This window comes from Aquarana catesbeiana, linkage group LG07 (assembly GCF_042186555.1).
Source record: "Aquarana catesbeiana isolate 2022-GZ linkage group LG07, ASM4218655v1, whole genome shotgun sequence".
Lineage (NCBI taxonomy): Eukaryota > Metazoa > Chordata > Amphibia > Anura > Ranidae > Aquarana > Aquarana catesbeiana.
In genome coordinates, this window is record NC_133330.1 from 187,007,255 (window position 1) to 187,034,142 (window position 26,888).

The 26,888-nt window shown below is 46.5% G+C and overlaps 1 protein-coding gene across 4 annotated transcripts in view; it reads left to right on the forward strand.

The window, feature by feature from the left end:
- LOC141103381 (coagulation factor XIII B chain-like) overlaps positions 1 to 26,888 on the forward strand; it is a gene marked incomplete in the record, with an annotated part of 968,440 nt that overhangs the window by 38,373 nt on the left and 903,179 nt on the right. For all 4 annotated transcript variants that reach the window (XM_073592895.1, XM_073592894.1, XM_073592896.1 and 1 more), the window contains 1 exon segment: positions 8,491 to 8,596. In XM_073592895.1, coding sequence (XP_073448996.1) covers positions 8,491 to 8,596 — 106 coding nt within the window.

A 26,888-nucleotide genomic window follows, 5' to 3' on the forward strand; every position in this document is an offset into this window, starting at 1 on the left:
AGTGACATGGCAAGTGACACGCATCTGCTGACAAGTGACATGGCACGTGACATGCTGCATCTGCTGACAAGTGACATGGCACGTGACATGCTGCATCTGCTGACAAGTGACGTGGCAAGTGACCTGCTGCATCTGCTGACAAGTGACATGGCAAGTGACATGCTGCATCTGCTGACAAGTGATGTGGCAAGTGACAAGCTGCATCTGCTGACAAGTGACATGGCAAGTGACATGCTGCATCTGCTGACCAGTGACGTGACAAGCTGCATCTGCTGACAAGTGACATGGCAAGTGACCTGCATCTGCTGACAAGTGACATGGCAAGTGACCTGCATCTGCTGACAAGTGACGTGGCAAGTGACCTGCATCTGCTGACAAGTGACGTGGCAAGTGACCTGCATCTGCTGACAAGTGACGTGGCAAGTGACATGCATCTGTTGACAAGTGACGTGGCAAGTGACCTGCTGCATCTGCTGACAAGTGACATGGCAAGTGACATGCATCTGTTGACAAGTGACGTGGCAAGTGACCTGCTGCATCTGCTGACAAGTGACGTGGCAAGTGACCTGCTGCATCTGCTGACAAGTGACATGGCAAGTGACCTGCTGACAAGTGACGTGGCAAGTGACCTGCTGAATCTGCTGACAAGTGATATGGCAGGTGACAAGCTGCATCTGCTGACAAGTGACGTGACCTGCTGCATCTGCTGACAAGTGACGTGGCAAGTGACCTGCATCTGCTGACAAGTGACGTGGCAAGTGACCTGCATCTGCTGACAAGTGACGTGGCAACCTGCATCTGCTGACAAGTGACGTGGCAAGTGACCTGCTGCATCTGCTGACAAGTGACGTGACCAGCTGCATCTGCTGACAAGTGACGTGGCAAGTGACCTGCTGCATCTGCTGACAAGTGACGTGGCAAGTGACCTGCTGACAAGTGACGTGGCAAGTGACCTGCTGAATCTGCTGACAAGTGATATGGCAGGTGACAAGCTGCATCTGCTGACAAGTGACGTGACCTGCTGCATCTGCTGACAAGTGACGTGGCAAGTGACCTGCATCTGCTGACAAGTGACGTGGCAAGTGACCTGCATCTGCTGACAAGTGAGGTGGCAACCTGCATCTGCTGACAATTGACGTGGCAAGTGACCTGCTGCATCTGCTGACAAGTGACGTGACCAGCTGCATCTGCTGACAAGTGACGTGACCAGCTGCATCTGCTGACAAGTGACGTGGCAAGCTGCATCTGCTGACAAGTGACGTGGCAAGCTGCATCTGCTGACAAGTGACGTGGCAAGCTGCATCTGCTGACAAGTGACGTGGCAAGCTGCATCTGCTGACAAGTGACGTGGCAAGCTGCATCTGCTGACAAGTGACGTGGCAAGCTGCATCTGCTGACAAGTGACGTGGCAAGCTGCATCTGCTGACAAGTGACGTGGCAAGCTGCATCTGCTGACAAGTGACGTGGCAAGCTGCATCTGCTGACAAGTGACGTGGCAAGCTGCATCTGCTGACAAGTGACGTGGCAAGCTGCATCTGCTGACAAGTGACGTGGCGACCTGCATCTGCTGACAAGTGACGTGGCGACCTGCATCTGCTGACAAGTGACGTGGCGACCTGCATCTGCTGACAAGTGACGTGGCAAGCGACCTGCATCTGCTGACAAGTGACGTGGCAAGCGACCTGCATCTGCTGACAAGTGACGTGGCAAGCGACCTGCATCTGCTGACAAGTGACGTGGCAAGCGACCTGCATCTGCTGACAAGTGACGTGGCAAGCGACCTGCATCTGCTGACAAGTGACGTGGCAAGCGACCTGCATCTGCTGACAAGTGACGTGGCAAGCGACCTGCATCTGCTGACAAGTGACGTGGCAAGCGACCTGCATCTGCTGACAAGTGACGTGGCAAGCGACCTGCATCTGCTGACAAGTGACGTGGCAAGCGACCTGCATCTGCTGACAAGTGACGTGGCAAGCGACCTGCATCTGCTGACAAGTGACGTGGCAAGCGACCTGCATCTGCTGACAAGTGACGTGGCAAGCGACCTGCATCTGCTGACAAGTGACGTGGCAAGCGACCTGCATCTGCTGACAAGTGACGTGGCAAGCGACCTGCATCTGCTGACAAGTGACGTGGCAAGCGACCTGCATCTGCTGACAAGTGACGTGGCAAGCGACCTGCATCTGCTGACAAGTGACGTGGCAAGCGACCTGCATCTGCTGACAAGTGACGTGGCAAGCGACCTGCATCTGCTGACAAGTGACGTGGCAAGCGACCTGCATCTGCTGACAAGTGACGTGGCAAGCGACCTGCATCTGCTGACAAGTGACGTGGCAAGCGACCTGCATCTGCTGACAAGTGACGTGGCAAGCGACCTGCATCTGCTGACAAGTGACGTGGCAAGCGACCTGCATCTGCTGACAAGTGACGTGGCAAGCGACCTGCATCTGCTGACAAGTGACGTGGCAAGCGACCTGCATCTGCTGACAAGTGACGTGGCAAGCGACCTGCATCTGCTGACAAGTGACGTGGCAAGCGACCTGCATCTGCTGACAAGTGACGTGGCAAGCGACCTGCATCTGCTGACAAGTGACGTGGCAAGCGACCTGCATCTGCTGACAAGTGACGTGGCAAGCGACCTGCATCTGCTGACAAGTGACGTGGCAAGCGACCTGCATCTGCTGACAAGTGACCTGCATCTGCTGACAAGTGACGTGGCAAGCGACCTGCATCTGCTGACAAGTGACCTGCATCTGCTGACAAGTGACGTGGCAAGCTGCATCTGCTGACAAGTGACCTGCATCTGCTGACAAGTGAGCTGCATCTGCTGACAAGTGAGCTGCATCTGCTGACAAGTGAGCTGCATCTGCTGACAAGTGACGTGGCAAGCTGCATCTACTGACAAGTGACGTGGCAAGTGACGCGCTGCATCTGCTGACAAGTGACGTGGCAAGTGACGCGCTGCATCTGCTGACAAGTGACGTGGCAAGTGACGCGCTGCATCTGCTGACAAGTGACGTGGCAAGTGACGCGCTGCATCTGCTGACAAGTGACGTGGCAAGTGACGCGCTGCATCTGCTGACAAGTGACGTGGCAAGTGACACGCTCAGGGCTCCCACTGATTCTGCATTATAGTAAGTTGAACAATTTCATTTTATTACAATGTAATAATAGAAATAATGCGATTCAATCATCCTGACACCATAACAACCATGGTGCCGGGATGATTGAAGAGCCAACACCCAGGTGTTTGGAGTAAAGTGGGTTGGTCTGGATGAAGTCCAGGGCCAAATTTTTGTCTCAGTCCAGATCTGGGCAGAGCACTCAGTGCCATACCCACACATCAGACTGCCCGCCCATCCTCTCCACTGCTCCCCCCATTGCTGCAGACAAATGCCATGGGGACAAGAGGCACAAACTGCAGGAGAAAGTCAGCTGATGGCCAACAGCGTGAAGGGGGAGGAGCTTTCTGCTGTGAGCAGAGACCCCATGTTGGAAAAGGCATCGCTGGAGGCACGACTGACACTGTAAGCAAGTAAGTGCCAGCACCCATTGATCCCATCCCCACCACCACTGCCTCTGTCTGAACCCCCCCCCCACCACCACCACCACCATCACATCTGCCTCTGTCTGAACCCCCTTCCCACTGCCTCTGTCTGAACCCCCACCACCACTGCCTCTGTCTGAACCCCCACCACCACTGCCTCTGTCTGAACCCCCACCACCACTGCCTCTGTCTGAACCCCCTCCCCACCACCACTGCCTCTGTCTGAACCCCCTCCCCACCACCACTGCCTCTGTCTGAACCCCCTCCCCACCACCACTGCCTCTGACTGAACCCCCTCCCCACCACCACTGCCTCTGTCTGAACCCCCTCCCCACCACCACTGCCTCGGTCTGAACCCCCTCACCATCACCACTGCCTCTGACTGAACCCCCTCACCATCACCACTGCCTCTGACTGAACCCCCTCACCATCACCACTGCCTCTGACTGAACCCCCTCACCATCACCACTGCCTCTGACTGAACCCCCTCACCATCACCACTGCCTCTGACTGAACCCCCTCACCATCACCACTGCCTCTGACTGAACCCCCTCACCATCACCACTGCCTCTGACTGAACCCCCTCACCATCACCACTGCCTCTGACTGAACCCCCTCACCATCACCACTGCCTCTGACTGAACCCCCTCACCATCACCACTGCCTCTGACTGAACCCCCTCACCATCACCACTGCCTCTGACTGAACCCCCTCACCATCACCACTGCCTCTGACTGAACCCCCTCACCATCACCACTGCCTCTGACTGAACCCCCTCACCATCACCACTGCCTCTGACTGAACCCCCTCACCATCACCACTGCCTCTGACTGAACCCCCTCACCATCACCACTGCCTCTGACTGAACCCCCTCACCATCACCACTGCCTCTGACTGAACCCCCTCACCATCACCACTGCCTCTGACTGAACCCCCTCACCATCACCACTGCCTCTGACTGAACCCCCTCACCATCACCACTGCCTCTGACTGAACCCCCTCACCATCACCACTGCCTCTGACTGAACCCCCTCACCATCACCACTGCCTCTGACTGAACCCCCTCACCATCACCACTGCCTCTGACTGAACCCCCTCACCATCACCACTGCCTCTGACTGAACCCCCTCACCATCACCACTGCCTCTGACTGAACCCCCTCACCATCACCACTGCCTCTGACTGAACCCCCTCACCATCACCACTGCCTCTGACTGAACCCCCTCACCATCACCACTGCCTCTGACTGAACCCCCTCACCATCACCACTGCCTCTGACTGAACCCCCTCACCATCACCACTGCCTCTGACTGAACCCCCTCACCATCACCACTGCCTCTGACTGAACCCCCTCACCATCACCACTGCCTCTGACTGAACCCCCTCACCATCACCACTGCCTCTGACTGAACCCCCTCACCATCACCACTGCCTCTGACTGAACCCCCTCACCATCACCACTGCCTCTGACTGAACCCCCTCACCATCACCACTGCCTCTGACTGAACCCCCTCACCATCACCACTGCCTCTGACTGAACCCCCTCACCATCACCACTGCCTCTGACTGAACCCCCTCACCATCACCACTGCCTCTGACTGAACCCCCTCACCATCACCACTGCCTCTGACTGAACCCCCTCACCATCACCACTGCCTCTGACTGAACCCCCTCACCATCACCACTGCCTCTGACTGAACCCCCTCACCATCACCACTGCCTCTGACTGAACCCCCTCACCATCACCACTGCCTCTGACTGAACCCCCTCACCATCACCACTGCCTCTGACTGAACCCCCTCACCATCACCACTGCCTCTGACTGAACCCCCTCACCATCACCACTGCCTCTGACTGAACCCCCTCACCATCACCACTGCCTCTGACTGAACCCCCTCACCATCACCACTGCCTCTGACTGAACCCCCTCACCATCACCACTGCCTCTGACTGAACCCCCTCACCATCACCACTGCCTCTGACTGAACCCCCTCACCATCACCACTGCCTCTGACTGAACCCCCTCACCATCACCACTGCCTCTGACTGAACCCCCTCACCATCACCACTGCCTCTGACTGAACCCCCTCACCATCACCACTGCCTCTGACTGAACCCCCTCACCATCACCACTGCCTCTGACTGAACCCCCTCACCATCACCACTGCCTCTGACTGAACCCCCTCACCATCACCACTGCCTCTGACTGAACCCCCTCACCATCACCACTGCCTCTGACTGAACCCCCTCACCATCACCACTGCCTCTGACTGAACCCCCTCACCATCACCACTGCCTCTGACTGAACCCCCTCACCATCACCACTGCCTCTGACTGAACCCCCTCACCATCACCACTGCCTCTGACTGAACCCCCTCACCATCACCACTGCCTCTGACTGAACCCCCTCACCATCACCACTGCCTCTGACTGAACCCCCTCACCATCACCACTGCCTCTGACTGAACCCCCTCACCATCACCACTGCCTCTGACTGAACCCCCTCACCATCACCACTGCCTCTGACTGAACCCCCTCACCATCACCACTGCCTCTGACTGAACCCCCTCACCATCACCACTGCCTCTGACTGAACCCCCTCACCATCACCACTGCCTCTGACTGAACCCCCTCACCATCACCACTGCCTCTGACTGAACCCCCTCACCATCACCACTGCCTCTGACTGAACCCCCTCACCATCACCACTGCCTCTGACTGAACCCCCTCACCATCACCACTGCCTCTGACTGAACCCCCTCACCATCACCACTGCCTCTGACTGAACCCCCTCACCATCACCACTGCCTCTGACTGAACCCCCTCACCATCACCACTGCCTCTGACTGAACCCCCTCACCATCACCACTGCCTCTGACTGAACCCCCTCACCATCACCACTGCCTCTGACTGAACCCCCTCACCATCACCACTGCCTCTGACTGAACCCCCTCACCATCACCACTGCCTCTGACTGAACCCCCTCACCATCACCACTGCCTCTGACTGAACCCCCTCACCATCACCACTGCCTCTGACTGAACCCCCTCACCATCACCACTGCCTCTGACTGAACCCCCTCACCATCACCACTGCCTCTGACTGAACCCCCTCACCATCACCACTGCCTCTGACTGAACCCCCTCACCATCACCACTGCCTCTGACTGAACCCCCTCACCATCACCACTGCCTCTGACTGAACCCCCTCACCATCACCACTGCCTCTGACTGAACCCCCTCACCATCACCACTGCCTCTGACTGAACCCCCTCACCATCACCACTGCCTCTGACTGAACCCCCTCACCACCGCCACTGCCTCTGACTGAAGCCACCCCCTCCCCACCACCGCCACTGCCTCTGACTGAAGCCACCCCCTCCCCACCACCGCCACTGCCTCTGACTGAAGCCACCCCCTCCCCACCACCGCTGCCTCTGACTGAACCCCACCCATGCATGCGATTCAGATAGGAATTGCACCACATTCCTGTTCAAATTGCATGTGATTCTTTGCAGTGTGATTTGCGCCAATTTATTTTGTATTGACGCAAATCGCACATCAAGGTATCGTTTTCGAGAGCAGTTGTGCGAGTACCGATACTTGTGCAAATGCTTGGTGTCGGCGCATCCCTAGAGTAAATAATTTCCAGAGTCCACACCAGGAGCCCTGTTTTCTGGTTCAATTTAATGTTTTTTAAGAATGTTTAAAAACTTGAATGTCTATACCCTGGCCAAAGGTGCACCTTAAACTTAGGTGCCAGTCAATATTTCTATATGTTGTTAAATGAACACAATTTCCATTAAAATGTTTTTCCCAAGTTTGTCACTTATATTTTTGGCTTCAGCTGATCAGCAGTTTTGTGAAATATTGTCTTGATAAGATGATATTTTTTACCTGCAGAATATTGGAGCTAAAATATGTCAGCCTCTGTCAGCCATTGAGAGGCTTTTAGACCCCATACACACTATTAGATTTTCTGCAGATTTCGGTCTTCAGATTTATCAAAATCATGTAGTGCAAGAGCCTGCTTGATTGCATACAAATTGAAACTCTTATGCCGCATACACACGATCGGATTTTCGGATGTCCGACAACAAATGTTGGATGTGAGCTAGTCCGACAGTGTTTATGCTCCATCGAACATTTGTTGTCAGATTTTTTGCCAACAAATGTTGGCTAGCAGGTTCTAAAATTTTCCGCCAACAAAAGTTTGTCGGAATTTCCGATCGTGTGTACACAAGTCCGACGCACAAAAGTTCACGCATGCTCAGAATCAAGTAGAAGAGCCGCACTGCCTATCGATCTTCCTTTTTCTCGGCTCGTCATACGTCACTATGTTCCCACGTTCTTAATTGTTGGCCAACATTTGTGTGACCGTGTGTATGCAAGACATCTTGGAGCCAACAACCTTCGAACAAAATTCCACGGTTTTGTTGTCGGAATGTCCAATCGTGTGTACGGGCATTAAGGTTTAACCTCATATTATTATATGGTTTTGGTAAATCTGAAGACAAAAATCTGCAAAAAATCTAATTGTGTGTATGGGGTCTATCAGTTTGTCAAGTTTCAAATTCAACCTGTATCTGACTGATTTAGTAGAAAAAGCAGAGTTTACAAACTTTTGGTGGTCTCCTTAGCCATTTCTGTGCCTTTCCCATCTTGTCCTATCCAACTTACCCTCGCATTTTTTCTTGCAACCAGCATCGGGAAGGATCGCTTCATCAGACACAACCCCTGACAATAACCCATTGTAGGCGCAAATGTGTGTTTCTGTCAATGTATTGTTGGATTTATGCTCGTTTTCTGTCCTGTTGTCACCATGAAAAATAATGAGGGTGGACCTCAGGTCCTCAGCTAGCTTTTCTAATTTTCAATATATAAATAACATGGGTATCCCCATTGATAATAACATAGATATTCCAAACTACTTGTATTGTTTAGAGAAATCATGTGGACATCCTGGAGATATCGAATTTGGTATACTTGAGCTGAAGAAAGAAGAATCATTTGTGTTTGGAGCAGTTGTTGAATACACTTGCAATGACGGGTGAGTTACTACATACGATAAAAATGTATTTGTCAAAAGAAGGTTTATAAATAAATATGTACTGCAGAAGTAGAAGGTATAATAGTCTGGGGGGAAGTTAATAAGACTAGAGCAGCTTTTAGTTTTAGCTTTTCAAAACTTAACAGAACAAGCTGAAGTTAGAAGTGAAGTAGCAGAATATTAGGTAGGATATTGGTAATGACTGCTGGACAATGAACTTCTGGTATGCGAGATTTATTCCATTCTTCTAGCCAACAAGAATGGACACTCCTGGCCCGACTAATGTCTACACGCCAAGAAGTGCCCGATACAGTGAATACAGTGTTCATATATCTTCCATCACATTACGTCACAAGCGAACAGACAATACATTTCCGTTATAAGACATTCTAACCTTTTAACCCTTTTTTAAGCAGTCAACCTACTCTTATTGGTGCAAAGCAGTTTAGCAAAGCAAATTTCTTTTTGTACTCTTGCACAGTTTGCAGGTTTTTTTCTCTTGCGGTTTCCTTATCTTTCTTACTAATCAGCTTGACATTTGCTAGCTATCGGAAAGTGTGTATCAGTGTGCTAAACACAGGTGTCTGTGTTAAGGGGGGTGAAAGGGTGAATTCAGTGTCTTACCCACAGCCTGTAACAAATTTTACAGATCTCATAATATGTTCTTAGCATAGTAGATAATGAATGGCTTCTTAGCTGAAATTCTAAATCAGTCTTACTACACACATAACCATGGCCATATAACCTGATCCCCATTCCTACTTCATTCCCCCCTTTGATCATAATCATAGCGATTAATATGAGCGAGATTAAGCATCACTAAATAGCATTTTATTTCTAAAGAAAAAATTTGCGCTCGGTGTTCAAACAGTAACTTAGTGAATATCACCCATGAAGGAAAATCCTGCAGCTATGCACTATACCTTGATAAGGGCACTACTAAATAGATATAACAAAAAGCACAGCGCTGGATATAAATGCAAAAATACAACAAAAATTGATATTACTATTAAAGCACCAACAACTTTCATATGTGATAAAAGAAAAAAATAGAAATGAACAATAACATGAATGCTTCACTATAGTGATATATATGCATGAACAATAACATGAATGCTATAGTGATATATATGCATGAACAATAACATGAATGCTTCACTATAGTGATATATATGCGTGACTATTCTCAGTTTTTTATCCACACATTTAGAAAAAGTCCAAAGATGCAAAAATTACGTCAAAACAAATGTCCAAAAAAGCAATTAAATGTGACTTTGAATAATAAATCCGTGACTGTCACCGTGTTGAAATCCCGTCACCTGGTATAGATTGAAGGCTTACCAGATAGCTCTATGCCTCTGATCAGAGGCTAACAGCTTGGGGTTTGCCCTCCACAGCGGCTGGAACTTTAGCTGGGATGATGGATGTAGATCCACAAACGATCGCCACAGGCTTCCAGACAGCGGTACAATCAGGGAAGAGAGCTCTCACCGATATGGAAGCGTTTAAAAGAAAAGAGAAAACTCCAATGGTGTAGAACGTTTTATCTCTTGTTTATTAAAAAGTCGCCTCACTGGGATCCATAAAAACACTTTTCCTTGCAAGGAACCAATACAGCTTTAAAACAAAAACTCCGCGCATGCGCCGTCGGTACGAGCGTGTCTATCCTACGGCCGTTTCGTCAGAAATGACATCATCAGGGGCACGCCCGCACGTCTGCTCATGCGCCTTATATATCCGAGCGGCAAAACGAAAAAGTTCAGCCATTGGTAACACTAGGAAGGTGTTAAAGCTGCAAACAATTACCCTTCCAGAGGGATGGCAATTACACACCTGCTTTTTAACCCTTACAATTAAAACTCCATAGAGTCATCATGGTGCCATCTTGTGGACAAATTTGATATTACTTCAGAGCAATGGATTTTATTACATTACCCTTACTATTCAAAAACTTTATTAAAAAACATTAAAAGAGGTGGGGGAAAAACCAATGACTAAAGATTCATTCGAATCACCCTTCAGCAACTGAAATCATATAAACCTCTATATCAATAAAAAATAATAATAAAGAGAGGAGGAATTTAGATATATTTCAATCAAAATTTTCTATATATTCAGAAATATATTCTATATTCAGAAATCACAATCTGAATACTGTATCTCCATTCCGACCATATCATAGAATAGCGAAAACCCCATTATAAAAAAGGGGGGGACATTAACTTTAAGAGGAATTTAAGAAAAAAAAGAAAAATTACAACAAAAGAAGGAAGAAAGACAGGAGAGGGGACATCAACTGTTATTAATAAAACAGTTGATGTCCCACTCTACATTAAGGCCCATGGGTACATGACAGCCCAGACGGTATATCCAGTTAGTCTCACTCCTGGATATACAACATCTACTGTTGCTCCCTCGCCAGTGTGGTATATATTTCTCCAAGGCAAAAAATGTCGTGCCTGTGGGGTCCCTGTCATGCTTAAGGTCATAATGTTTTGAAACATTATGTTTGTCAAAACCCCTTCGTATATTGGCGATGTGTTCACCCAATCTGACCTGTAACTTCCTGGTAGTACGCCCTACATATTCTAACCCGCAAGGGCACCTCAAAAGATATACTACACATCTTGTGGTACAGGTGATAAAGGATCTAATCGGATATGTCATACCTGTCCCAGTTGATGTGAACTCAGTTAGTTTCCTACCCTTAAATTCATTAATTTTACAAACTTGACATTTTTTGCAAGGAAAAAAACCTTTTAGATCACCAAAAAAGGTGGGTCTTGTGGGTGGATCCGGGACGTTAGGTGCTATAAAGTGCCTAAGGTTTGAGGCTCCCCTGAATAATACGCAAGGCTTATCTGCCAGCAAAGGCCCCAAAACCCTATCATTTTTTATAATGGGCCAATGTCTCTTAATTATTCGTTTGATGGCCCAGTGTTGACTGGAATAAGTAGTCAAAAAGGCCAAACCAAAATCCTCTCTGTTTTCTACTTGTGGTGGATTATCAACTAGAAGGGACTGGCGATCTCTATTTCCCACTTCTGCTATTATTAAATCTAGAGTCTGATTTTCATAGCCCTTGGTCAAAAATCTAGATTTAAGAACCAAGGCCTCTTTTTTGTAATCCTCTAGATTAGTGCAGTTGCGCCTGAGTCGCAAAAATTGTCCCTTAGGGACTGCTGATAGCCAGGAACGGTGATGGCAAGAGTCTAATGGAATGTACCCGTTCCTGTCTGTTGTTTTGAAGTACGTAGATGTAATAAGCCTCCCATTTTCAATGGTTATTTTCAAATCCAAAAAGTGAATCTGCGAAGCATTCACTTCATGTGTAAGGACAATACCCCTATTGTTGTTGTTCAAAAATGATAAAAAGGCCATGACAGATTCAATGTCACCGTCCCATATGAAAAGGACATCATCAATGAACCTTTTCCATAGGATCAGCTCATCGCGTCTCACATTCAAAACCACATCCTCCTCCCACTTGGCCATGAATAAGTTAGCCATGCTCGGAGCGAATTTTGCTCCCATGGCTACTCCCTTTATTTGTAGGTAGTGAGTACCACTATACCAAAAGTAATTGTGCTTCATCGAAAAGTCCAGTAGCTCCAACACGAATTTACTCTGCGTGATGGAGATACTGGAGTCTCGATAAAGGAAATGCTGCACCGCTTCAAGGCCTAAGCGATGGGAGATAGCCGTATAGAGTGATGCTCTAGATAAAGAGTCATATTCTAATGAAATGATACGGATCCTCTCTGATTCTGAGACATACTTGCCCGCAGACCCCACTTCAAAATTTAAACAAAATTTAAAAGCCTTGGTTCAGAAGGGCTCAGATATGGGCATTCTGAACAAAAAGGAGAGAGAATATCTGGTGCCTTTGGCACCACGGCTGCCAGTTATGTATATATTGCCTAAGATACATAAAACCCTGGTCAATCCCCCTGGAAGACCCATCATCAGTGGGATTGACTCAGTCACATCACGAGTCGGTAAGTACATTGATAAATACTTACAACCACTGGTGATGGGGACCCCCTCCTTCCTAAAAGACACTAAACATGTCATTAACTTACTAGGTGAGATAGAGTGGAAATCTTCATATCTGCTGGTAACCGCAGACGTAGCATCACTCTATACGGCTATCTCCCATCGCTTAGGCCTTGAAGTGGTGCAGCATTTCCTTTATCGAGACTCCAGTATCTCCATCACGCAGAGTAAATTCGTGTTGGAGCTACTGGACTTTTCGATGAAGCATAATTACTTTTGGTATAGTGGTACTCACTACCTACAAATAAAGGGAGTAGCCATGGGAGCAAAATTTGCTCCGAGCATGGCTAACTTATTCATGGCCAAGTGGGAGGAGGATGTGGTTTTGAATGTGAGACGCGATGAGCTGATCCTATGGAAAAGGTTCATTGATGATGTCCTTTTCATATGGGACGGTGACATTGAATCTGTCATGGCCTTTTTATCATTTTTGAACAATAACAATAGGGGTATTGTCCTTACACATGAAGTGAATGCTTCGCAGATTCACTTTTTGGATTTGAAAATAACCATTGAAAATGGGAGGCTTATTACATCTACGTACTTCAAAACAACAGACAGGAACGGGTACATTCCATTAGACTCTTGCCATCACCGTTCCTGGCTATCAGCAGTCCCTAAGGGACAATTTTTGCGACTCAGGCGCAACTGCACTAATCTAGAGGATTACAAAAAAGAGGCCTTAGTTCTTAAATCTAGATTTTTGACCAAGGGCTATGAAAATCAGACTCTAGATTTAATAATAGCAGAAGTGGGAAATAGAGATCGCCAGTCCCTTCTAGTTGATAATCCACCACAAGTAGAGAACAGAGAGGATTTTGGTTTGGCCTTTTTGACTACTTATTCCAGTCAACACTGGGCCATCAAACGAATAATTAAGAGACATTGGCCCATTATAAAAAATGATAGGGTCTTGGGGCCTTTGCTGGCAGATAAGCCTTGCGTATTATTCAGGGGAGCCTCAAACCTTAGGCATTTTATAGCACCTAACGTCCCGGATCCACCCACAAGACCCACCTTTTTTGGTGATCTAAAAGGTTTTTTTCCTTGCAAAAAATGTCAAGTTTGTAAAATTAATGAATTTAAGGGTAGGAAACTAACTGAGTTCACATCAACTGGGACAGGTATGACATATCCGATTAGATCCTTTATCACCTGTACCACAAGATGTGTAGTATATCTTTTGAGGTGCCCTTGCGGGTTAGAATATGTAGGGCGTACTACCAGGAAGTTACAGGTCAGATTGGGTGAACACATCGCCAATATACGAAGGGGTTTTGACAAACATAATGTTTCAAAACATTATGACCTTAAGCATGACAGGGACCTCACAGGCACGACATTTTTTGCCTTGGAGAAATATATACCACACTGGCGAGGGAGCAACAGTAGACGTTGTATATCCAGGAGTGAGACTAACTGGATATACCGTCTGGGCTGTCATGTACCCATGGGCCTTAATGTAGAGTGGGACATCAACTGTTTTATTAATAACAGTTGATGTCCCCTCTCCTGTCTTTCTTCCTTCTTTTGTTGTAATTTTTCTTTTTTTCTTTTTTTTCTTAAATTCCTCTTAAAGTTAATGTCCCCCCCTTTTTTATAATGGGGTTTTCGCTATTCTATGATATGGTCGGAATGGAGATACAGTATTCAGATTGTGATTTCTGAATATAGAATATATTTCTGAATATATAGAAAATTTTGATTGAAATATATCTAAATTCCTCCTCTCTTTATTATTTTTTATTGATATAGAGGTTTATATGATTTCAGTTGCTGAAGGGTGATTCGAATGAATCTTTAGTCATTGGTTTTTCCCCCACCTCTTTTAATGTTTTTTAATAAAGTTTTTGAATAGTAAGGGTAATGTAATAAAATCCATTGCTCTGAAGTAATATCAAATTTGTCCACAAGATGGCACCATGATGACTCTATGGAGTTTTAATTGTAAGGGTTAAAAAGCAGGTGTGTGTAATTGCCATCCCTCTGGAAGGGTAATTGTTTGCAGCTTTAACACCTTCCTAGTGTTACCAATGGCTGAACTTTTTCGTTTTGCCGCTCGGATATATAAGGCGCATGAGCAGACGTGCGGGCGTGCCCCTGATGATGTCATTTCTGACGAAACGGCCGTAGGATAGACACGCTCGTACCGACGGCGCATGCGCGGAGTTTTTGTTTTAAAGCTGTATTGGTTCCTTGCAAGGAAAAGTGTTTTTATGGATGCCAGTGAGGCGACTTTTTAATAAACAAGAGATAAAACGTTCTACACCATTGGAGTTTTCTCTTTTCTTTTAAACGCTTCCATATCGGTGAGAGCTCTCTTCCCTGATTGTACCGCTGTCTGGAAGCCTGTGGCGATCGTTTGTGGATCTACATCCATCATCCCAGCTAAAGTTCCAGCCGCTGTGGAGGGCAAACCCCAAGCTGTTAGCTCTATGCCTCTGATCAGAGGCTATCTGGTAAGCCTTCAATCTATACCAGGTGACGGGATTTCAACACGGTGACAGTCACGGATTTATTATTCAAAGTCACATTTAATTGCTTTTTTGGACATTTGTTTTGACGTAATTTTTGCATCTTTGGACTTTTTCTAAATGTGTGGATAAAAAACTGGGAATAGTCACGCATATATATCACTATAGTGAAGCATTCATGTTATTGTTCATGCATATATATCACTATAGCATTCATGTTATTGTTCATGCATATATATCACTATAGTGAAGCATTCATGTTATTGTTCATTTCTATTTTTTTCTTTTATCACATATGAAAGTTGTTGGTGCTTTTAATAGTAATATCAATTTTTGTTGTATTTTTGCATTTATATCCAGCGCTGTGCTTTTTGTTATATCTATCACTAAATAGCATACAGTTCTGCTTTCTAATGGATCAGAGCCCAATGTTACTGAGATTTTTATTTAGTCTTGGGGGGGTTAATGGCTGGTATTTCCACATAGCCATAATATGGGTCGCAGCCTTTCTTTCTACAGTGGCCTCAATGAAACTCTGGATCATTCTAGTCCCAAGGGGAATCAGACAGGGTAGCAGCAGACATGCTACGAGTATTACTACAACGATCCCCAATATAGCCTTCACTCCATATACACTATAGGGAGAATCAGAAAATAATTAAAACTTGTGTCTGCAATACTTGAGTTGGTGATCAGGGTACGGTTTACCAGCTTACCGGTGGAGCTAAAGCTCCGAACAGTTAGCCAAGTTTTATAGGGAGCATAAGTAGGGTTATAACAGGTTATCTGATTTTCCACAGAGCACAGTGAATAGGTAGTCCCATTATGTATGCAGGTACCAGTCTCTGTGCCCTTGCATGGATAATGAGAGTGCCACAGTAACATCTTGGTAGCTATGGATCCTACTCTGGTGATCTTTATACAAGGGTCACATGAATTACCCTCCCCCCTTTTTAGCTCGGCCAGTATCACTGCTATGACTATCAACAGTCTCGTTATAAAGATTTTAGTAAACATTACACCGATGAATATCCTCAGGCTTCAGCTTGTGCGTAGACCAACCAGCATCCGGGGTGTGGTTGGAGCAGAGCTTAGTAGATATCCTTTATCTTCCGCCGTGCGTTGAGCCAGCAGCTTCCAGGAGTGTGTTGGCCGCAGGGCTGCAGTCTGTCTATCTTCTGCCGTGCGTAAATTCAGCAGCTTCCAGGGGTGTGCTGAACACAGGGCTGGAGTTCTTCCTTCTGATTTCTCTGGTCAATCTCAGTCTCAAAGGATCCTGGGGGTCTACTGTACTGTGCCAGGAGTCTGTGAGGTCAGCAGCTCGCTTTACCCTAGAGTGGTGTATCCAGGGTGTCAACTCGGCTACCTTAATGGCTGTTGGGGTAGATAGCAGAACAGTGTAAGGACCTCTCCATTTTGGCCCTAGTGGGGTTAGGTTCCACTCCTTTACCCACACTGTATCTCCTGGTTTAAAGGGGTGTACTGGGTTCGACAAGCTTATGGGAAGTTTCTCTTGAACCCATTTCCGTATGTCCTGCATACTTTCCCCAAGTTTCTGTATCAGTTCACGGTTAGCAACCCCTCCTATCTGATGCAAGTCTCCTCTTATCCCTCTAATGATGGGTGGGGGCCTACCATACAGTACCTCAAAAGGGGACAGATTTGTCCTCTTTGTTGGGGTACTCCGAATTTTCAGTAAAGCAATGGGCAACATCAAGGTCCATTTCATTTGGGTTTCCTGACAGAGCTTGGTCAGTTGTAACTTGAGCGTGCGGTTCATTCATTCAACTTTTCCAGAGCTTTGGGGCCTATATGCAGTGTGTAGTTTCCAAGTAATCTTAAGTGCTGTTGCTAATTCCTGGAGGCACTTGTGGACAAAGTCAGGGCCATTGTCTGAGTCTATATCTGGGGATAAACATCTTTTACAAAACTGCTTCCGTCAGTAAAGTACGCAACGTTTGGATTTTCCAAGGGGCTGTCTTTCAAGTCTGGTCGGCTTGCATATCCATTACCTGGAGACAGTCATGAGTTAGGGGTTCTTGTGAGGTGGGGAGCAGAGTGGCTGGGTTTAAAGTGTTTACAGTCTCTAAGTGGATACGAGGATTTTCACACAGCATAGCTTGATATTTAACCATTTGACTGTTAGTAAACCAGTGATTTCCCTTGTAATCCATTAATGCCTGTACTTGGTGTGGGACTCGGACATAAGTCTCCTGACCCAATGACAACTTGTCAGCTTCCGCCACAAGGAGGGCCGTTGCTGCGATGGCCCGCAGGCAGGATGGCCATCCCTGAGCTACAGTGTCCAGTTGTTTTGAAAGGTATGCTACAGGGCGCTGCCAAGACCCAGAGTATTGTGTCAGGACTCCTACTGCTATTCCTTGTTTTTCACTGACATACAAATAGAAGACTTTTTGGCTGTCTGGCAAGCTTAGCGCAGGAGCCTGCATTAGGGAGACCTTAATATCTTAATGCTCTGTTTTGTTGTCCCCATTGAAAGGGTTCCTTTTCTCCCCCCTTTGTGGATTCATAGAGGGGTCTGGCTTTTGTGGCAAAGTCCGGTATCCAGATTCAGCAGAATCCTGCCACCCCCAGGAATTCACGTACTTGTCGTCTGGTAGTCGGGATGGGAATCTGACAAACAGCTTCTTTCCTGCCTTCTCCCAATTGTCTCTGTCCTTGTGATACTCTGAATCCCAGGTACTTTACAGTCTCTTGTCAAAATTGCACCTTTCTCCGGGACACCTTATAACCTGCCTCCCACAGTAATTGTAACAGTTCATTAGTGACCGCTGGGTGCATGGTCATTACAGCCTGATTGACCACTCTGAGGTCTTGAACAGGACAACAGTGAGCTGTTTCGGGTTTCTGCGCTGGGAGTAGAGGTGTATTCCAGGGAGACTGACAGGGTTTTAGAATTCCATAGTGTAGGAATTTGTTTAAGTACTTTTGTATTCCTACTAGGGCTTTTCGAGGGACTGGGTACTGTTTCAGGCTGACTGGAGTGGCTCCTGATTTTAATTCAATAAGGATTGGGGGAACATGTCTGGCTAATCCTGGTGGGTTGTCTTCTGCCCATAGTCCCGGGATGTCTTGCAGTATGCGGGCTTCAAAGGGATGGGGCAATTTTAGGATAGCCTATCCCTATCCGTCAGATTGGATGTATATGTGTGCTCTGAGTTTAGCAAGTAAGTCTCTGCCCAGCAAGGGAATAGGGGAATCCGACATGTACAGGAACTGATGTTGGACTTGATGCCCCCCCCCAAAAACTACAAAGTCTTTCTAATAGGAAGGGTCTTTTGCCTTTATACTTCTGCACTGCTTGGTTAATTCTGTGTCTTTCTTCAGTATTAAAAAGGGTCAATAAAAGTTGCTGGCAGTCCGACCAAGTGGGGTTATGGGTCTGAGTTATTGACCGGAGCAAATCTGTGATGGCTTGAGGCTTCTCAGAGTAGGCAGGGTTATGAATCTTCCAGTTCAGTAAATCTGTTGTGGTAAAAAGGGGTGTAAACTAGAGTCCGATGTTCCTCCACCGCCTGTTCTCTTAAGGGCATTTGCAGAGGTATGTTGAAAGACGGGGCAAGGGTCTGGCTATTTGCATCAGGATTTCTCGGAGTGGAAGTGGACACTTGATTGGGGAGCCCATTGACTACTACTGAGTTCCCTATTTCTGTCCTGCCTATACCCAAAGTGTTACGGTCAGGAGTATATTTACTGAGATTTGGCATTGACAAACTTGCTGAATCTGATGTAGGTGGACAACAACTTGAGTCCCCTTGTTTACTGGACGGGGCATTTGGAATGGCTCTGACCTGTCTCTATCTGAGGTCCGTTCATCTACATACGGGGAGGCTTATCTGTCTCTTCGGGTTGAGAATATATGTGTCTTGTTTGTTTTGTCAGTGGTACTACTCTTTGTCATAACCATAATTCTACACTGTTCCTCTTTTTGTGGCTTCTATCCACTGCAGGTCTTTATCTCCCATTTGTCCAAAGGATGCACAATCATCCAGACGGACGTTTTCTCCTAGCTGACTGACTGACTGACTGGCTGAGGATTTGTCCGAAAGATGTGCAATCATCTGGACGAACATTCTTCCTGACTGACTGGCTGAGGATTTGTCCGAAAGATGCACAATCATCTGGACGGATATTCCTCCTGACTGGCTGAGGATTTATCCGAGAGATGCACAATCATCTGGACGGATATTCCTCCTGACTGGCTGAGGATTTATCCGAGAGATGCACATTCATCTGGACGGATATTCCTCCTGACTGGCTGAGGATTTATCCGAGAGATGCACAATCATCTGGACGGATATTCCTCCTGACTGGCTGAGGATTTATCCGAGAGATGCACATTCATCTGGACGGATATTTCTCCTGGAAGGTGCGTCTTGGTCATGTTTCTGTGAGTCTGACATAATATTCTCAAATAATCAGTCAATGGTCTCTAAGTCAAGGGTTCCCTGTGGGGGCCACCGCGCTCCATAGCAGGGCCAATCTTTCTCACACAATGTTATCAATTTCTCAGGGCTAAGTTTTAAATTGCAGTTCTTAGCAAATCCCTTCCTGAAGTTGGAGATCATGGTTTGTAGGGGAGATTCAACACTATGTTTCCCACCCATTCTTCTAACCTAACAGACACCAAGACAGACACAGAGGGTAGGGTAGATGATAATTCAGTAAGGGGTCTGAATCCTCGACAGAAGTAGGAACAATAGACAACGCTTCCCTCGGTCAGTGGCCTGGGCGCGGTCTCCCGGCCAGGAACCGCACTTAAAAGAGGAGCACGGTCACTTCACCACAAAGTGATGTCTCATACACACATCAATCATACCAGACACTCCCACCCAAAAATTACTGACTGACTGAGGATTCGTCCGAAAGATGCACAATCATCTGAACGGACGTCTCTCTCGGAAGGTGATCAGGCTTCCCTTCTCTCGATCCGTCGAGAGGCTGGCTGGCTGTCTGACTGTTATCCAAAAACAGAAGTAAAAGGCTCTCACCTGTTCCCGTTGGAGCTCCAGCTATCTACTTCTCGGATTCCCAGGTCCTTTTGACGCTACGAAGGTCGTCCACAGCAGGCCACCAAATGGGACACAGCGCAGTCTCCTAGATAACAGTTCTAGAAGGCGCCTTTTGAGACTACGATATAGCCCACAGGGCTGGCCTCTCGGACCACTCCTTGTAGGTCTGGTGGAAAACAGTGCCACCTGCCTCAACAGGTCACACTGATATTCCCCCTTCCCGGCCAATGCACCAAATGAAGTAGCAGAATATTAGGTAGGATATTGGTAATGACTGCTGGACAATGAACTTCTGGTATGCGAGATTTATTCCATTCTTCTAGCCAACAAGAATGGACACTCCTGGCCCGACTAATGTCTACACGCCAAGAAGTGCCCGATACAGTGAATACAGTGTTCATATATCTTCCATCACATTACGTCACAAGCGAACAGACAATACATTTCCGTTATAAGACATTCTAACCTTTTGGCCATATAACCTGATCCCCATTCCTACTTCAGAAGCTGATTGGTTACTATGCAGAGCTGCTCCAGATTCTATCTGCTTCGGTTTTAGTAAATTTCCCCATCTGTGTCTGAATGAAATGCTCCAGAAATGTGTATTTGTTTATGTATAAGAATAAGGTGGTTTCTGTGAGTACTTTTTTTTTTTTTTTTTTTTTTTTACTTTCTCACATGTTCATATTATTCATATAAAAAATAGTCTGCATGAGTGATAAAATACAACAAAAATGTTCACAGACCCTTGAATTATTGATGTAGATAATGACTTTCAAACATCAACAGGAGCAAGAACACAGAGGAGCAGAACATGGCAATAGCTGGAAGTGTTTATACAGGCATTTGTAGATTATGTACAGATTTATAAACTCAGCTTCTCTTCATATAGCAGCACATAATATCAACATGCCAGTATTCTGATTCCCAGCAGGAACATAGCAGATGAAGTGCAATGCAGTGGCGGTTGGTGTTAATTTTTTTGGGTCGTTGGGTTAGTCATTTGGTGCACTTACCCCATCCATGGCGGGCAATCATGGGCGGCTTCCCCTGCTCTCCACCACGGGCATCACGAGCAGTTTCTCCTTCCCCCTTTTCAGTGGCTTCCATCGCCTCGGTCCTCCTCTGCGTCCAATAAGAACACTTCTCCTTTCGGGAAACGGGTCTCATACCCACTTCCTGATTGGCGGAGAGGAGATTCACATTGAGAATAGTAAATATTTATTTGCTATGTTCACACAACTGGGTGGGCTCCGAGCGCATTCTCTGCACTCAGAACCCATCCTATTTTGAAGCCTATTAGAGCTTCTGGCTCTAATCGGTGCTTCAAAAAAAAACCCACGCCCCCCATTGGAATTCATGCATTCGGCATCCTGAAAGGGGCCGGTCGCATTGATGGGTGGTGGTGGGGGGGGGGGGGGGCAGAGGCCGTGCACCCTTAATGGACGGGCTTCCCCTGGTGCAATGTTAACTCACTGCTCCAAAGGGTCAGGGGTAATTGAATTCTGAAATCTGTTGTACTGCCACGTAAAAAAGTAAGCACACCAGTGGCGGCCACTCCATTAGGGAGGCAGGGGCATCCCTGCAGGATGCAGGGTGCCAGACACATGGATTACATTGGGGCTTGCTGTGTTTTATTTATTTATTTATTTTTTTGAAGCACGTGATTAGAGCCGGAGGCTCTAATTAGCTTCAAAAAAAGGGTGGGCTCAGGGCGCAGAGCACTGCACCCTGAGCCCACTCGGTTGTGTGACAATAGCAAATTCATAATCCCTATTGTCTTCCTGCTTCTCCTCCTGGCCAATCAGGAAGTTGGTCCTGAGACCCGATTGGCCGGGAGGAGAAACATTACGGGACTCGGGAGAAGACGCAGGCCTGAATGGGGTAAGTGTGGGGCTGGCAGGGGGGCCTGACGGGCGAGCGGAGTGGCGTTCGATCGATTGAGTGATAGGGGGGTGGTTGGCTGGCTGCGGAGAGGGTTACTGGCTGGATGGGGGCCGCGGGCTGAACCCCCATAAGAATATTATGCACCAGCTGCCACTGAAGTACACCCAATGAAAATTGTTGACTTTTACAACATATTTTAACAGAAAAACATTGCATCTTCATACAACCTCTGCTACAAATAAATATGATATTTTTGAGTAAAAACTGTGAAAAATTGTCTTTTCAATCGTTGTCAAAAGTATCAATAATGATGTCGTATGGTGAGAAAATAAGTACACTCTTGGCCCTTGGCCAGAGTAGCTGATATTGGCTCATTTAGCTGAAATGTAGGCATGTTGTATAATTGTCTACAGGGCTGCTGTTAGAAATCATACGGCCCCATACAGACTAGCTGACCGGAACAGTGAACCAAGCCTAACTGGTGGCTCCAGCTGCATGAACAAGCCACTCATTAAACCTTTGTGAATTATGTTTTTAAAAATGTTATCCAGTTTTTTTGGTTTTTTTGGAACAGCGCTATTGGGGTTGGTGAATCAGGGGTCTAAACGGACACACAATGTTTTGCTTTTGAGACACAGAATGAGATTGAGGACACAGATCATTTATCCTTTCTCTGCAGCCCTATACAGAGGCTCCCCGTTGATTCATAAACTGTGCCCACCCCTGCTGCTCTTGCCCCCCCCGTTGAACTTAAGGGGCCTGGGCCCTGTTCAGGAGGGCAGGTGCCTACCCCCTTATCAGCGGCCCTGATTGTCTAACAGTATCTGACATTGAATCATTGGAATTTTTGACCATTTCTCCATGCAAAGCTCCTTCAGTTGCAAGATGTTGATGGGTTTTTTTTTTCATGAGCTACTTATTTCAATGCCCCCACACATTTTTAACTGGATTCAATGCAGTCCATAATTCCTCATGTCTTCTTGTTTGAGCCACTCCATGGTGGCTTTGCTAGTGTATTTCAGATTAGGGATGGGCCCGATGTTCGAGTGGAACGTATGTTCGACTCTAACATTGTGTGTTCGCCCGTTCGCCGAATAGCGAACCTTATGGGGAGTTTGCGGCAAGTTAGAGCCCCGCAGAACGTCTGATTGATGTCTGATGATTGGCCAAAGCATGCATCTGTCCTGCATGCTTTGGCCAATCACAGCACCTTATGCTGTGAGAGCCATTATTGACCAAAGGCAGGGTGCCTTTAGCCAATCATGGCTCAGTCCATGCCCCACACTATATAAGGCTGCTTACACGGCGGCACGGCTGGCTCATAGTGTTATAATCATTGAGAGAACATTAGCTAGAGGCAAGTTAGTGGCATGCAGGATATATATATTTCACAAAAGTGAGTACACCCGTCACGTTTTTGTAAATATTTTATTATATCTTTTCATGTGACAACACTGAAGAAATGACACTTTGCTACAATGTAAAGTAGTGAGTGTACAGTTTGTATATCAGTGTAAATTTGCTGTCCCCTCAAAATAAATCAACACACAGCCATTAATGTCTAAACCGCTGGCAACAAAAATGAGTACACCCCTAAGTAAAAATGTCCAAATTGGGACCAATTAACCATTTTCCTTCCCTGGTGTCATGTGACTCGTTAGTGTTACAAGGTCTCAGGTGTGAATGGGGAGCAGGTGTGTTAAATTTGGTGTTATCGCTCTCACTACTGATCACTGGAAGTTCAACATGGCACCTCATGGCAAAGAACTCTGAGGATCTGAAAAAAAAAGAATTGTTGTTCTTCATAAAGGGGGCCTAGGCTATAAGAAGTTTGCCAAGACCCTGAAACTGAGCTGCAGCATGGTGGCCAAGACCATACAACGTTTTAACAGGACAGGTTCCATTCAGAACAGGCCTCACCATGGTCGACCAAAGAACTTGAGTGCACGTGCTCAGTGTCATATTGCTGAGGTTGAAGGGGTGGGCTTCAGTCTGTCAATGCTCAGACCATACGCCGCACACTGCATCAAATTGGTCTGCATAGCTGTCATCCCAGAAGGAAGCCTCTTCTAAAGATGATGTACAAGTGCTTCCGCAAACAGTTTGCTGAAGACAAGCAGATTAAGGACATGGATTACTGGAACCACGTCCTGTGGTTGAATGAGACCAAGATAAACTTATTTGGTTCAGATGTTGTCAAGCTTGTGTGGCGGCAACCAGGTGAGGAGTACAAAGACAAGTGTGTCTTGCCTGCAGTCAAGCATGGTGGTGGGAGTGTCATGGTCTGGGGCTGCATGAGTGCTGCTGGCACTGGAGAGCTACAGTTCATCGAGGGAACCATGAATGCCAACGTGTATTGTGACATACTGAAGCAGAGCATGATCTCCTTTCAGAGACTGGGCCGCAGGACAGTATTCCAACATAATGACCATAAACACCTCTCCAAGGCAACCACTGCCTTGCTAAGGAAGCTGAGGGTAAAGATGATGGACTGGCCAAGCATGTCTCCAGACCTAAACCCTATTGAGAATCTGTGGGGCATCCTCAAATAGAAGGTGGAGGAGCGCAAGGTCTCCAACATTCACCAGCTCCATGATGTTGTCATGGAGGAGTGGAAGAGGACTCCAGTGGCAACCTGTGAAGCTCTGGTGAACTCCATGCCCAAGAGGGTTAAGGCAGTGCTGGAAAATTAATGGTGGCCACACACAATTATTGACAGTTTGGGCCCAATTTGGACATTTTCACTTAGGGGTGTACTCACTTTTGTTGCCAGCGGCTTAGACATTATTGGCTGTGTTGATTTACTTTGAGGGGACAGCAAATTTACACTGTTATACAAGCTGTACAGTCACTACTTTACATTGAAGCAAAGTGTCATTTCTTCAGTGTTGTCACATGAAAAGAGATAATAAAATATTTACAAAAATGTGAGGGGTGTACTCTTGTGAGATACTGTATACAGTTCAGGCAAGGCAGTCTAGTGTGTATGTATATATACTGTACGTGTGTGTGTGTGTGTGTGTGTGTGTGTATATATGTGTGTGTATATATATGTGTATATATATATATATATATATATATATATATTTATATATATTACACACACACACACTGGGTGGGGGGATCCATGCCATTTTTTTCTTAATTCTGTCATAGGGTTCCCCTTAACCACATCAACACACTAATATATACTGTACATTGACTGCACTGTGTAAAAAAAAAAAAATAAAATTATTATTAAAATATATATATACACACACACACACACACACACACACACACACACACACACACACACACACACACACACACACACACACACACACACGCGCACACACGCACGGTATATATACATACACACTAGACTGCCTTGCCTGAACTGTATACAGTATCTCACAAGAGTACACCCCTCACATTTTTGTAAATATTTTATTATCTCTTTTCATGTGACAACACTGAAGAAATGACACTTTGCTTCAATGTAAAGTAGTGACTGTACAGCTTGTATAACAGTGTAAACACAGTGCAGTCAATGTACAGTAAATATTAGTGTGTTGATGTGGTTAAGGGGAACCCTATGACAGAATTAAGAAAAAAATGGCATGGATCCCCCCACCCAGTCCATACCAGGCCCTTTGGGTATATATTTTAAGGGAAAATCCACGCCAAAATGTAAAAAAAAAAAAAAAAAACAGCGTGGGGTCCCCCCCAAAATCCATACCAGGCCCTTTTGGGTCTGTTGTGGAAATTCAAATATACCCTACACGTAATCAATTTCTCTTGCGCTAATAAGCGCACTTTTCAGCTCTTTTTTGTATAATGCATTTAGAGTGCACCCGTGCTTCCCAAGTAAAGCAGACATAGCAGCTGTAATCGCATTGCAAGCTTCACAAACAGTCCTGCGTGGCAATGGGAGCTAAGTTTATAGGACTTTGAACAGGGATAACAATAGAGGCTTGGTGGCTATTCAATTTAGCCAATCAAGCCCAGGCATTCCTTCAAACAGTAGGTGTTATACAAATCTCAACCAATGGAAAAATGACTAGGGGAGTGTATGAGCGTGTCTGTGTAGACCAGTGTGTACAATTTCCTGCCCTTTGTGCCTGTAAATGTGTTCAATAGTTGGACAAAGAAACCCATATGTAGTGAGGCTGGCCTAAAATCATGAATGTTGTCCAATAAACACGCGCGCGCACACACTCCCGTTTCTACCATTGGCGCAAATCCTTATTCTGCATTGTTTAGAGAACAACGCATAGCCGGATTATACTACCATTCCTGTGTATGGGAGACTATCTGCAATGACATCCCTCCACAAAGACCGATATCAAGGCAGATATCAAACCGATTAGGTCTTCGCAGAGAACATATTCCTTCCAAACGAACGTCTGCGCATAACGCAGGGGCCCTCACTGGCGAACATATCTTCATAGGGCAGACACTTCTCTACATCCACAGGAAGCTTTTCACGGTGAAGGACCAATGGTCCTTCACAGATGTTGGTTCACTCCAGTTCACTCTTTTGAACGAGCTGCAGTAGAACTAATACTGGGAGACACTGTGACAATACATACTGAATACATCTTAAAACTATTTCTTCAACAGGTCTGGCATAGAGTTTAAGGGGAACTTCACGTCAAAATTAAAAATTGGCGGGGGGCTTATCGGAACAGGAGGCCCTCAGATCTCGCCTTTCCCTATGTGAATGGGTAGGCTTACCCATTCGCCAAAAAGTGTCAAAAACTAAAAACCACAATAGACAGTTTTTGACAATTACTTTAAAAAAAAAAATGTCCCACGATGTACATCCTTCATCAATCACGACCCCCGACGGAGGCGGAG